The 12,986-nt window shown below is 43.5% G+C and overlaps 1 protein-coding gene across 1 annotated transcript; it reads right to left on the reverse strand.

The window, feature by feature from the left end:
* Positions 1-1,771: 1,771 nt before the first annotated feature.
* Positions 1,772-10,314, reverse strand: LOC124692295 (protein BONZAI 1-like). The gene is made up of 16 exons (XM_047225634.1): positions 10,171-10,314; positions 9,338-9,385; positions 6,886-7,034; positions 6,717-6,765; positions 6,047-6,103; positions 4,870-5,052; positions 4,587-4,721; positions 4,256-4,317; positions 3,977-4,082; positions 3,792-3,906; positions 3,579-3,655; positions 3,344-3,481; positions 2,946-3,110; positions 2,757-2,870; positions 2,427-2,523; positions 1,772-2,239 (listed from the first exon to the last, which is right to left on the reverse strand). The coding sequence occupies exons 1-16, from the start codon at positions 10,312-10,314 to the stop codon at positions 2,145-2,147; spliced, it is 1,734 nt and encodes a 577-aa protein (XP_047081590.1). The 3' UTR covers positions 1,772-2,144.
* Between the last annotated feature and the right edge of the window lie 2,672 nt (positions 10,315-12,986).

Genomic DNA, 12,986 nt, shown 5'->3' on the forward strand with positions numbered 1-12,986 from the left:
AGGGGGATATATTGATGGAATTTAGGTAAAAACGAAGAGTCTGAGTCAAAACCGAGGCAAAAAAGCGAACGACCTCGGGTGGCGTGCCCGGCAAGGTAGGGCGCGCCACCAGGGTCTTTCCCCCCTCGTGGCTCCATTTCGCCCAAATCTTTCGCGAAACCTCCTTATTATTTAAAGTAACTGCCCTAAAATATGAAAAGATTACTGAGATCGCTACGTACCCGATCTTGATTTTTATTGGTTTCGGGTGTCGATAGAGGGTAATTCTTGGCGATGATAGCTTCCAGGGTCTAGAGATGTAACTCTTTGACATTTCCTATGAACTTTTCTCCTGCAATATAATGTTTAAGACGTTGTCCATTAACAACATGTGGTTTACCTTTGTAGTCTCCATGAAGACGGATGGCTCCGGAGCGGTACACCTCCTGCACAACTAATGGACCCTATCATCTCGATGCTAATTGGCCCGCATAGAACTTGAAACGAGAGTTGAACAATAATACTTGGTATCCTACTTTGAATTCCTTTCTCTTTATCTTTTTCATGCCAAACTTTTACCTTTTCTTTAAACAATCTAGCACTTTCATAAGCTTCATTTCTCCATTCATCCAATAAGTTTATATCTAGGATTCTCTTCTCTCCCATAGTTTTAAAATCAAAATTAAGTTGCTTAAAAGCCCACCTAGCTTTGTGTTCTAACTCTACAGGTAAATGACATGATTTTCCATAGATCATTCTATACGAAGACATTTCCATAGGATTTTTTAAAGCAGTTCTATAAGCCTATAATGCCTCGTTAATTTTAGATGGCCAATCAGATCTAGCTTTATTATTTGTCTTTTCTAATATAAGTTCAAGAATGGTACCGTTACCACTGCCCCAATTATGGCAGATTTGTGTAATTTACTCTCGCTAGATGTGGGATCAAGGGATCCACTACCACGCCCGAGTGTGTTGCAGGCCTAGCCTAGGAGCGGGGAGTATGCGTGTCGTCGCCGGGGATAACGAGATGTAGCAGGTAGCAACATAGTAGCATCCCTTTCCGAGCCCATTTGGGTCTAGATCAAACTCGTCAACCGATGCTGCCGCTGCCCACTCCGTCTGCCGCCACCAGCTCGCCAAACCTGGCCACCGCCAAGCCAGCATCAGTGCCAGGGCAAGTGCCTCCACTGTGATCCTAAACCATAAACCTTGGTAGAGGAGATCCGATGATGCCGCCACGCCACACAGGTTTTGCCCAGCGACGACAGCACGAGGGAAGAGCTTGGCATGGAGGAGCCTAGAGGTGGCAAAACAGGGGCTCTTCAATGCAGCCAGCGGCGGCCAAACAAGAGCAGAGGAGTCACTTTAGATCGCTTTCACAGAAATGGAAATGATCGATATAAATCACTCATCTTGTGGGGGTGTGGTGTTCAACAATTACTTGACCATATATCTTCTAGCCATGGGTCGCATACCTGGAGCTATCTCTCTCTGTACATATATCTGCTACTCAGGTGTAGGATTTCCCCAAGCCAGCCGCCATTACACTTTAGCTTCCATAGAAACAACACTTACAAAGATTTTCCTTAAAACTTCACAATAAAGATGGCCATATTCATCGGCCGAGGTATTTTACTAGCCAAACAGAAGGGATGGCCATATGCATCGGCTGAGGTTTTTTACAAGCGGAACTGACAGGAGATTATTCGTTCAACTACAAATTGACATCTCAAAATGAAACTACAGTTTAATAGAAGGGGTCTCAAGAACGCCAAATTAAAGCACAATAGAACTAAACTTGGAAAAGACTGTTGCATTTACACAGATGATACACAACTCAGAATTCCAAAGAGGGCTCCTGAAACAATAATCTTCAAGCTACAGTACCTTGCAGTTCTTGCCTGGACATAGCTGTGCTGCACCGTATGGTGGGCTTGACAAGCAACAAAACAGCATGGAGAGTGCGCCATCGATACTTGATCCGGCTATGATCTACATGAGATTAATCTCTTTTCGCCTTTACCAAATCCAATATATATTGCTTCTTTTCACACCCAAGGCTTGAAATTTGCATGATGATGTGACTGAATCGCCATAATCATAGTAACAAGGAACATTATAAGGCTATCTTCTAAAGGCTTAACGCCATATGTAATCTTATATTAACTAATTGCTTGAGTTTCTCTTGTTCTCATGTAAGTCATGAACTGCCCTGGTATCTCAGCAAGAAGTGATTGAACAACGGATATCCCAGCGCCTGGAAACACAAAGGGATGAAATATCACATTGCTTCACTATCCAAGTGAAGTCCAAGAAACGAAAATCATATGCACAAGGAAACAGCAAACAGAAAATATACGGATGGCAAGATATATGAAAACGGAAACTTTTGCCTTTGAATGCCACAGTAAGAAATTCATCAAATAGTCTACTAAATCACATACCATGCACATCCTTCATTGGGGCGAACTGTATCACATCCCTAGAAGCAACTCTCCCGGTTGAGCTTTCCAGTCTCCCACCTTTATTTGGATCCAGAAACTGCAGTGGAAATTTAAAGATTTTTTGCTCAAAGAAACTTATTGATGCTAAAGAATCAGAAAATTTGAAGACGAAACTGCACACAAATTTATATGGTGCTAAAGAATTTTAAGACTATAATCTGGTTTCCTAAGGCCCAAGGCTGTATACAAGTGCTACTTAAACATTTAAATATTATCTGTACAAATGAATTTACACAAATAGAACTGTGAAAACTTATCCAGACCAATTACCTCCATTTCCTTGAAGTTAGCCCCACCAACTCCAACAACAACGATAGACAAAGGAAAATCAGATGCCTTTATAATTGCATCGATCGTCTCCTGAAAATCGGTCACTACACCATCCTGTACAAAGGAAAGAACCAACGAAAATGAAAAACATGGTGCATTTTTTTAATATGGGTCTAGAGGTATACATACCGTGACTATTAGCAGAATAAAGTATTTCTGTTGATTGTTTGTAAGGGATTGGCTTGCTATTTCTGTAGCTGTGCTAATTAACGGACCAAAAAGTGTAGGACCAGCCAATGATACATTGCGTAGCGCACTGATATAAGCTGACATAATTCCTTGTATTCCCTCAACCTGGGAAAGTTCATAATGGGTAGGCTATGAATAAATCGAAGTAAACACCTTAAGAAGCCACCCAAAACAAGAGAAACATATGGTAAATGGGTTACGTGATTCATCCATTTCATAAATAGAAACATTATTGTAAACTTAAGAAAGATAGTTAAGAAAAGCAGATTTTCCATTAGCTTTCCGGAGTTATGACTCAGAATCCTCAGTAGTTCAATGTTGGAAAGAATATAGAATACCTCAGGCTGATATGTACTGCCATTCAAATTGAAACAGTGAGAAACAGGGCCGTCAATAGGTCTAGCTCCATAGCCCCAAGAGGGGAAACGCTTAGCTGGGTCATAGTACTGTAGTACATCTCCAATCTCCAGTATTACCTACCAAAAAAAACCAGCAATGGAAGAACTTAACATCATTGTGCTCAAAGATTCATCAGGACAAAAAAACTAAGGATTTCATAAATCGGTTGCTTACTCTTTGATATGCATTTGGCCGTCCAGAGGGGTCAATATAATGCAAGGAATCTGGAAGCCGCGGATTTCCATTTGAAGCTATAAAGCACAATCTCGAGTAAAAAAAACTATAAAGCATGAAACATTGACGGTGTAAAATTAAGAAATAAGCTGTTACAAACTTGAGCAATGCAAATGGTGAATGGCCAGCTTGCACTAGCATATCTGTGCATACCTGTGTAGTCTATAGCTACCATCAAATTCATTTGACACCCAGCTGAAATATAATCCAGAAAGGTATGTCTATTGTTCTCAAGATATTTCTCCACAAATACCTGACTCTTCAGTACCTGCGTATCAGAATAAAAATAGGTTAATACAGTATAACAGTTGCAGATGTTCTACAGAAATAAATATTACCTCCTTACTATGACAATCATGGGCAGTGCTGGCGGGAACAAAGAAATTTTCACCATCCTGACTATGGTACATGTTTTCCAATTCAGCGACTGATTTTACTATCTTGCTGTCGAATTACAAAGGGTATCTAATCAGAAAACAAATTGGAATTTGAGAATTAATGGCCAGGCTCTAAGGCACCATACAACATATCAATGACTTATGCACAATAAAATGGCAAAAAAAAGCGCAAAAACACACATACAGCTAGTGCAGACAGTAACAAAAAGGAACAATTACCCAACTAGGTCATGTTTGCCATTGCTACTGAAGTTGAAGCATTCTATAATGAGGGGGTTCTCCTGAAACAGAATACATAAATGGGAAAAGAAATACATCGGGGTTAGATGCATACAAATATTTGCAACAAAAGCAATGAACAATTTTCCTTTTCCATTTTAGAAGAACAGTTCTTTCACTTGAAGAGCACCAACAGCACCACCTAGTGGCTCAATTAAGCATACACATAGTGTTGTCTCGAGGAAAATGAAAGGTCATATACAACTATGTAAGTTCTGTTTGGGCCCTAAACAGAAGTGCGTAAGAAAATAGAAGAGGAAAGATCTCATGCCTTACTTCCAATCTGTTGGAGATTCAAAATTACTGGCTTCCACTTAGGATTGAGATCATTCTTCCTTACTTCTGTCTTGCAAATTGGAACAGGTGTACCGTTCTCTGATATTCTAGATATTAGCAAGAAAGGATCCTGTAATAAGCATGGTTAGATAAGTGAAAACTAATTTGGACTTCGAGAACCAACAATGCACATGTGAAAAGAGATAGATAGGCATGTTTGAAATGCGAAGGCGACATCAGTAAACAAGTACCAACCAAAAAATGAAACGTAAGCTTACACTTTTTGAGAGAAGGTCCTTGATTTCAAGATCTGAACAGTGGAATACCATTTCCATTAATGCTTTTGAACCAGCGCTTTCTTCAGCCTCGACAGTTAGCTCACCAGATTTACTAGGATTTGGTAAGTTATGCTCAGAAACACCAAGCTTAAGGGTCAATAGTCTGTTCTGTTTGGTGATAACCTACAAAATCAGCCTTGATCTCAGGAAACAAGATATGCATCTAAAGCATGTATAGATTAATAATTTTCAAACTCAATGACATTACAAGGTTTTGAATTTAATATACTCTTGATGTGATGCAAGTTCTGCCCCACACTGCTTTCCAACCACAACAATATGTTCGTGATGAACCTAGAATAGTATCTACCAGAGCTGGAACTGTGCAGTAAAACTTAAGATAAATGATGAAGAGACGAAATGGCAAATTAAAAATCTTGTAGTTAGTAACTACTCCCTCTGTTTCTATGCGAAGGGCGTATATTTTCTAGCTCGTAGATTAAGGAGTGTCTAACGATTGCAAATCATTCCAAACGTACCCCTATTAAAACGATAGATCTGTTCCAGATTTTTTCCTGCCTATGGGAACCGACTCCTCTTTTCTCTCGTAGTACATGGCATCGCATGCCTTTCTCTCTCATGCCCCAGGCCCCCAACCACTCCTTTCCATGCATGCAAACATGCAAGACCAATAGCAGCGCAGCAGTAAATGACCGCCTCCTGATTTTCTCCTTATTTCCACGCACGCGTCATGCTCAGCCAATGGCAGAGCCTTAATTACGCTGCTCTCTCCCAAAGATTTAGGTCGAAGCACACAATTAGGAGGAAGTAGTTCCAACTCTTCAGATTGCCATGTTTGGCTGCATATACAATTGTATTAGTTTGAGGTAGGTGTTGTTTTTTAAGACCGAAAGATAGCATGAAAAGGAAGCTCTGAAGGCAAACTTGATTGTGTTCTATGGCTGCAGTCTGAAGTTGTTCAAACCTGGTTACTAAGTTTATCGTAACATCAGAATTTTGAACTTTAGACTTGTTGGTAGTTCCAGATATTCATGGCAGAATGCCCAAATAGCTACACTTTCTACAACGCAAGGTGTGTTTTGTGCACTGAAGTATTAGTCCAGTAAAGAATCAATAGCCAGGAGAAAAGCAATTATTTTAGTCATAATAAACATACCTCAGACAAATTACAGATTGCTTCTCCAAGAAACTGTTGCTCTTCCAGCTTAAGCATCTGCACTTCAGAGCAGATTAATTTAAAAACTGCGACGCACAGATCAAAGGAGCAACGAAGAAGTGTTTCCAAGACATCATATTTACTATTCCCTCCGATCCATAATAAGTGCCGTGGTATTTTGAACTAAAACCACGACACTTATTGTGGATCGGAGGGAGTAGCATCTTTGCGAAAACCAGCGTGTGCACTGGAATGTAGGTTAGGGTTTCTAATACCAGCAAACAGAAATGGTAGAGAAAAATAAATTAAAGGTACAAAAAAATGGGTAAGAATTGATGTTTATCAGAAAAAAATACAGATATATTTCTTTTACTTTGGGAATCTATGCAGAATCACCATTTTAAGATACTTGGCTTCTAGAGGATTTCAGTAACCAATAATTAAAAGAAATGGAGCAATTAAACATTTCGTTTTGTATAATTTACACCATTACAAATAATGGTAACTAAACTTGCTGCTACGTGATCCTATTTGGGACACTGCAAAGAAAGCAAAGTGGTCATGAAAACTAGACTTTCACATTGAAGTCTTCTTTCTTAACACAGAACCGATCAGTATAAGGATTTTGAGAGGAAAAATGAAAACAATAACCCAATTAGAACATAATTACCTTCTCACTGACATCATGAAACTGTGGATCAATGTCAAAAATCTGAAACCTGTGAGTAAACATATATTTCATAATTGAAGATGGTTAAGAGGTAGCATCCACTCTTAACAATGGTAATGCAAGATACAAACAAGGGGAAATATTGAGGTAAATTACAACAGAAACTTACACCAATGGCTGAAGAACTTCAAACTGGTATTGCAAATTGATCTTTGCATTCCAAGATGGGTTCAGTGAATTTAGAATTACTTCAGTACGCCCAATTTCTTCAAGTGCTCCATCATTGCTTTTAGAATAAACAATGACCATGGGATTGCTCTAGAAAGAGGAGATTAAGAAGAAATGGAATATGAAGTTGGATGAGACAACATCACAGAGTAATTTGACATATTTCTAGCGCGTGCACAGAGAGAATAATGGCTGCTGCTTTTTACTGGATTCAATAAATACTTTGTGAAAATGTTAGATATTCAGAGGAATTACATAGGTCTGGAGGAGTCAGCCAAAGGTACGTACTTGGATGGGGTATCCGAATCAATTGGCTGTCATTCAAATTTCATTCACTATTCGAGGCAACTTAAAGCTATAATTATTTTACTATGTATTCCCTCCGTTCCAAAATAAGCGACTCAACTTTGTCTAGATACAGATAGTTATAGGTACATCCTTATCTAAACAAGGCTGGGTCACTTATTTTGGAAAGGAGGGAGCACATTACTTTGTTTTAAAATATCTACATTTCTGGATAGTGTTTAAACAAAACAACTTTCGTGCTAACTACACTGGCTGCAAATGCTGCAATGCAAGTTACATGAGCTCCCAGGGCAAACAAACCATTGCATGCAACTGTTCATATTGATGTTCAAGTATGAGCCCACTAACAAGGTAAGAACACCTGAATGAACAAGTCAACATGAAAGCTGGTCAGAGCAAAGTCACCTGCCTTTATCATGAATCGTACTATGTATCTATACACTAAAGAGTGTCTAGATACATTTGAATTTAGACAAATTTCCGACATCGTTTTATGGGCGGAGGGAATATTACATATGAAGTACTTTTATTATATTCAAGTTCAAGTATGCACCCACTAAAAAAGGAGCAACATCTGAATGAGCATGTCGACAAAGCAAATCCACTTGCTTTATCATGGATGGTACTATGTACAGTACATTCTAAATTACTAGTATTAATTATCCACTGCCAAAAAATAGATTCTTGAATAATGTTGTGAACCTAGATTTGCAACAGTTCAACCACTGCTAAAGATAGCAAGACGAGCTGCATGTGATGTACACATGGGTTAGGAGAAGAGAACATTGGGAGATAGTACAAATGGACTTACTAGACCTTTCCTAATACAACAGGACTATCTCATGTATTCTTTCCTAATACAACTAGACTCTTCTCTGGTCCTATTTTTTTACTCTTCTAACTGCTCTCTTTTTTCCCACGACTTTGCCCGTGATGCTGCCACTACCTTGATGCAATAGACACATGTCCACAGCAAATAAACATCACACAATATACTCCTTTGTAATACTAAGTCAGAAATTATGACGAGCACCGTGATTCTTTAATTAGATGTCTAAGCACTTGTGAAAACGCACATCAAGAGAGCTATATGGATCCTCTGCAGCGAGAAGGGAGAATCCCAAGTACCATTTGAGTTTGATGAAAGAAGTCATTGTTGGCATTGAGATCTAACCCTATTATCTAGCTTATTGTAGTGAGGAACACGCAGTGGCATAAGCATTTGCCATCAGGAGCAGTAGGTTATCGGCAACACGAGAAGCACAACGTTGGCCGTGGTCACCGTGTGCACCGAGCATGGTCATGGGGTTCTTCTCTCCCTTTCCTCTCTGGCCCCTCTGTCGTATCATCAAGCTCCAGGAACTTCTCATCTGCCTGTTTTCTTCCTTATCCCCTCGGCCAGGACTCAGCCATGCCATGGCATTCTTCTTTGCTACAGAAAACAAAACCGGCCAAACGAGCTGGCCCGAGCTCACTGCGGTCCAAGAAAATGGGCTCAGATCGGTCAATCCCTCTCGCAGGCCGAGCTCAACTCAGGTCGAGCATCGCCTAGCTTGGGCCGAGCCCAAAACCTCGGGCTAAACATCCAGCTTTACTTGGAACATGTGTTCTTATTACTCCCTCCGTCCCACGAAGGTTGTCTAAAATTTGTCAAAATTTGGATGTATCTAGACACTAAATAGCATCTAGATACATACAAATTTTGAAAAATCCAGACAACCTTTATGGGACGGAGGGAGTACATTAGTACAACAAGTCAGTATTGTAAATTGGGTATTTCTTTGATAATTGGGGCTATAGCAGGGGTAACAATGGAAAAAAAAAACTAGTTAGTTCTTTTTCACTGGCAGAATAATTGCAATGGTGAACTTACTATTGCACACATTCACAATGGTAGATATGCAATTTTCTACTACTTAAACAACCAGAGATGACATACATGTGTTTCAATTACTACTTACTAGTGAATCATTTCAAGTATTCAACGGGTATATATGCAGTAGCAATACATGCAGACTCTAGTTAAGATATAATGGAAATTCATACAGATGAAACCACAACTGGGAGAAGGGGAAAAAGGAACATACCTTGGAGAAATACTCTTGATCGCCCAAAATCGAGGCAGAGAGAGATAACTGCTTCAACATGCCACATAGAGCCAAAGTTAAAAATACAACACAACTGAGCAGGTCCAATCAGTTCTTGAAATTATACTGCTACAACTGAAAGATTAGGCAGTAAACCTAAACAATGCATAAAACTACACGTTCTTCAGTCCTCGAGCAAAAACGCATTGCAAACCCCTTGGAATTGAATATCGAATACTATTACATGACCATAAAAAAATACTGCTTAGTCACACAAGCAGAAGAATAACAATCTGGAGCCAAAGAATTTAAAGGTGAGGAAGCAATTATCACTTGGCTTCTGAAGCGTGTGCATGAGGTGCTCGCTGAGGGTCTGGTGGACTGGATGTGTGCTCCCGGTTCGCAACAGGGTGACTCGATGATGCCCCGGAAGCTAGCTTGTGGGGTGGTTTTTGGTGTTCTCAGGGCATAAGGCCCTGATGGCATGATCTTCCCCCATTGTCGGGTTTGTAGGTGTTGTGTGGTGGCTTGGGATTGTGTTGATGTATGTTAATGTTAGTTGTCATTTTATGTTGCTAAATCTTCTAATAAATGCGAATACAGTGGACAGTGCCAAAAAGGAGGGCGTTAGTGCAGTAGTAGCATGTGGCAAATGCGAGTACCGATCACGCCAAGCACAAACAGCTACAACTCCCCATGTAGGAGCGCGCACGAGCACCGAGGTACCTACCGACCCACGCCGCGCGCAATGCCACGACCCCCATAACCCACCGAAGGAGGTCGTCCCAAACTAGTGGTGTACTAGCAGAGTAGCAGTGGCCAGGGCTCCGTACCTCGATCTGCGTGGACGCGCCGGCGCCGCGTGAGCGGAGGAAGCGGTCGGCCGCGGCGGAGGCTGCCTCGGCGACGGATGCGGCCGGGCCGACGGAGTGGCGGCCGGCTCCATAGCCCACCTCGTCGGAGCAGCAGTTCCCCATGGCGTCCTTCTCCTTGGCCGGCGAGGCGAGGTGAGATCTATATCGGCGTACCGATCTCCGCGAGCAGGGAGAGGGGCGCGTGGTGAGGCGATGGGATGGGACGGAGCAGGAGCAGCAAGTGGAGACGACACGGAGACTTGGAACAACGGACGGCGAGTGGGGCGGAATTTACGGCTTTGTCCCTCTTCCGCTGGGTGCTAGCCTGCTAGGATAGGACCCCCACTACTGGAGGCGATTTTTACAAAGAAATAACCAAAAGCGAAAGAAAAGCACAAACTGACCCTTCGGCCAAACTATAAACTATTTCACCCATCTAACCCTTTTGTGTGGCGCCCCTCCCATCGTTGCCATATATGTCAGTGTGGCGCCCGTCCTGCCGGCGTCACTCTCCCAGCCGACGTGGCGCCCTCGACGCTGAGCTGGTGCGCCGATCCGACGTGGCAACATGTGTGGCGCCCCTCCCATCGGCGCCACACTGTGAACGCCGCTCGGAAGGGCGACACACATCCACTTAAGTCTGGCGCCCGAGCCGCCCCCAGCCCGACCCTCTTCTTCTTCTCTCTTTTCTGTTTCTTCAAGACTCCAAGGCGGCCGGCGATTTCTCCTCCTCCCCCCTCTCCCCCCACCAAATCCACCACCAAATCATCAGATCTGTCCGGCCGATCTCTTCCCCATCCATTCCTCAAGGTAATCCCCTTCGAATCCTTCACATTCATCCACTAATTTCATAGATCTTGCTAGATTTGTACATGAACCCTAGACATGGAAACTAGATTCGAAATTGCTATGTATGTGTTGAAATGGCTATGTATGTGTTGAATGTGTGTTGACTGCCAAAACCCACCGGCGGGCAGCGGCCTTGTCAACACCGTAGAGCCGGGAAGAGCCTAGAGCTGCGGCTGGCTGAGACCCCTCCGAGCGACGGCCCGCAATGCTCTTCGGTCACACGCGGCGATGCGAAGTGCAAGGGCGTGCCACCGACCTATACCCGGTCGGGAAGGTGATGGGGATGCCTCGCTTAGTTTCCTGCGAGGCATACATGTAAACATTAAATACGAGCCTCGATCGGCTCTCGGGTTATCTCGTGAATCGGCTCAAAGAGCCGATCCACCCATGATTCGTACGGGGTGCACGAATACTTGGTGGTCCTGCTTGATCAAGATAAAGCTAATGAGATCTACGACGATTTAGGGTTTTCACCGCATAATCGGATCATCCTACTCCGGAGTTGGGCCTCGCGGCCACGCACGGTGCTCGTAAGCCGATCCTAAACAAGGCCTAAAAACCAACATGAAGTTGATCCTCGGAACATCCTGTTTAGGACCTGCGAACGCCACCCTACGTGCCACTGGATCCTCCCCCCCTTTGTAAGGCCTAACTATTGCAGATATTAAACTAATCCTTGTAGAACAAGGAGCAATCGTAACGGATCGGATCTACTGAATAATGATCAAGCGGGTGCCGCCCCCACACCGAGATAGGTGTGAGGGCGGCTAGATATGCAAGGGTTGCACTACGTAAGCATGCTTAAACGAAGAACAATGCTAACCCTAACACATCTATGATAACTACGTTGCTCGCCATCAAAAGCGCTTCGGTACGAGCAACGCATGAACAACGTGGGGCTTGTGCTCGCCTAGATCGCAAGATGCGATCTAGGTAGCATGTCGCTTACCCGATAGAAACCCTCGAGACGAAGGAGTTGGCGATGCGCCGAGATTGGTTTGTTTGGGGTTGAACGTGAGTTGTTGTTTATTCCATAAACCCTAGGTACATATTTATAGTCCAGGCGGACTTTCTAATGTGGGCGTGCACCAAACCGTGCACGAGTAAGATTCTATCTCTAAACTAAGATACGATCTAATATGTTACGTATACACGGGCAATTAAGCCCAACTTGGTATAAAAGGCCGATCTTCGTATTCTCTCCATATATAACCCTCAAGCTTATCTCGATCGTGGCCCACTTCCACCTTGGTCAAATTCCGGTGATAACACATGCTCCCCTAGGTTTTGGAAATGATATTTCCAAAATCATTACGTTTTTCTTTCGTCGGGTCATGTCATGGCGGAGCGAGAACCATTGCAGCATTTTTCGTCATGATGCCCTGTCCTCTCGATCGCTCCGCGGGATTTGACCGTTGTCTTTGGGTACGCCTCCTCGAAAACTGTTGTGGCATTGAATTTTTTCATCGTAGCCCCCTTTTATTTAACCGCTCCGAGCGGTTCGCCATTTCACCATCCCTCGCTGCCGTCCCGGCCATCGGCACCAAAAAACCCCCAAACTCCCACAGCCATGTCTTCCTCTTCTTCCTCTTCCTCGTCGGTCTTCCACGACTCCTCCTCCGAGCTTTCCTACGGGTCCTCCTCCTCCCGCGAGACGCCGCCCGGACATCCGCGCCCCGAAGCATGGGACCCGGAAGACCACGCCTCCTCCGTCCGGTCCGAAGACGACCGGTCCCCGACCGGGCGGGGACGAAGATCTTCAGTTCCTCGCCGTCGGGGAAATGGAGTCGGAGAGCGAGGACGACCAGTTCCCCTGGGACGGCTGCCCCACCTCTGAAGAAGAGGAAGGGGAAGACGACGACGACGACGACTCCCTCGAGGGTTACCCGCCAGCGAAGCGCCTCCGCATGTGGTGGGACAACGACAGCAGCGACGATGAAGACGAA

This window comes from Lolium rigidum, chromosome 2, assembly GCF_022539505.1.
Source record: "Lolium rigidum isolate FL_2022 chromosome 2, APGP_CSIRO_Lrig_0.1, whole genome shotgun sequence".
NCBI classification, from domain to species: Eukaryota; Viridiplantae; Streptophyta; class Magnoliopsida; order Poales; family Poaceae; genus Lolium; species Lolium rigidum.

Coding starts and splice junctions, on each gene's coding strand:
- LOC124692295 (XM_047225634.1), bottom strand. CDS start 10,314: ATGGGGAACTGCTGCTCCGACGAGGTGGGCTATGGAGCCGGCCGCCAC. Junction 5,053..6,046: donor CAATCTGTAATTTGTCTGAG/GTATGTTTATTA, acceptor CTGATTTTGTAG/GTTATCACCAAACAGAACAG. Junction 2,871..2,945: donor TTATTCTGCTAATAGTCACG/GTATGTATACCT, acceptor TCCTTTGTACAG/GATGGTGTAGTGACCGATTT.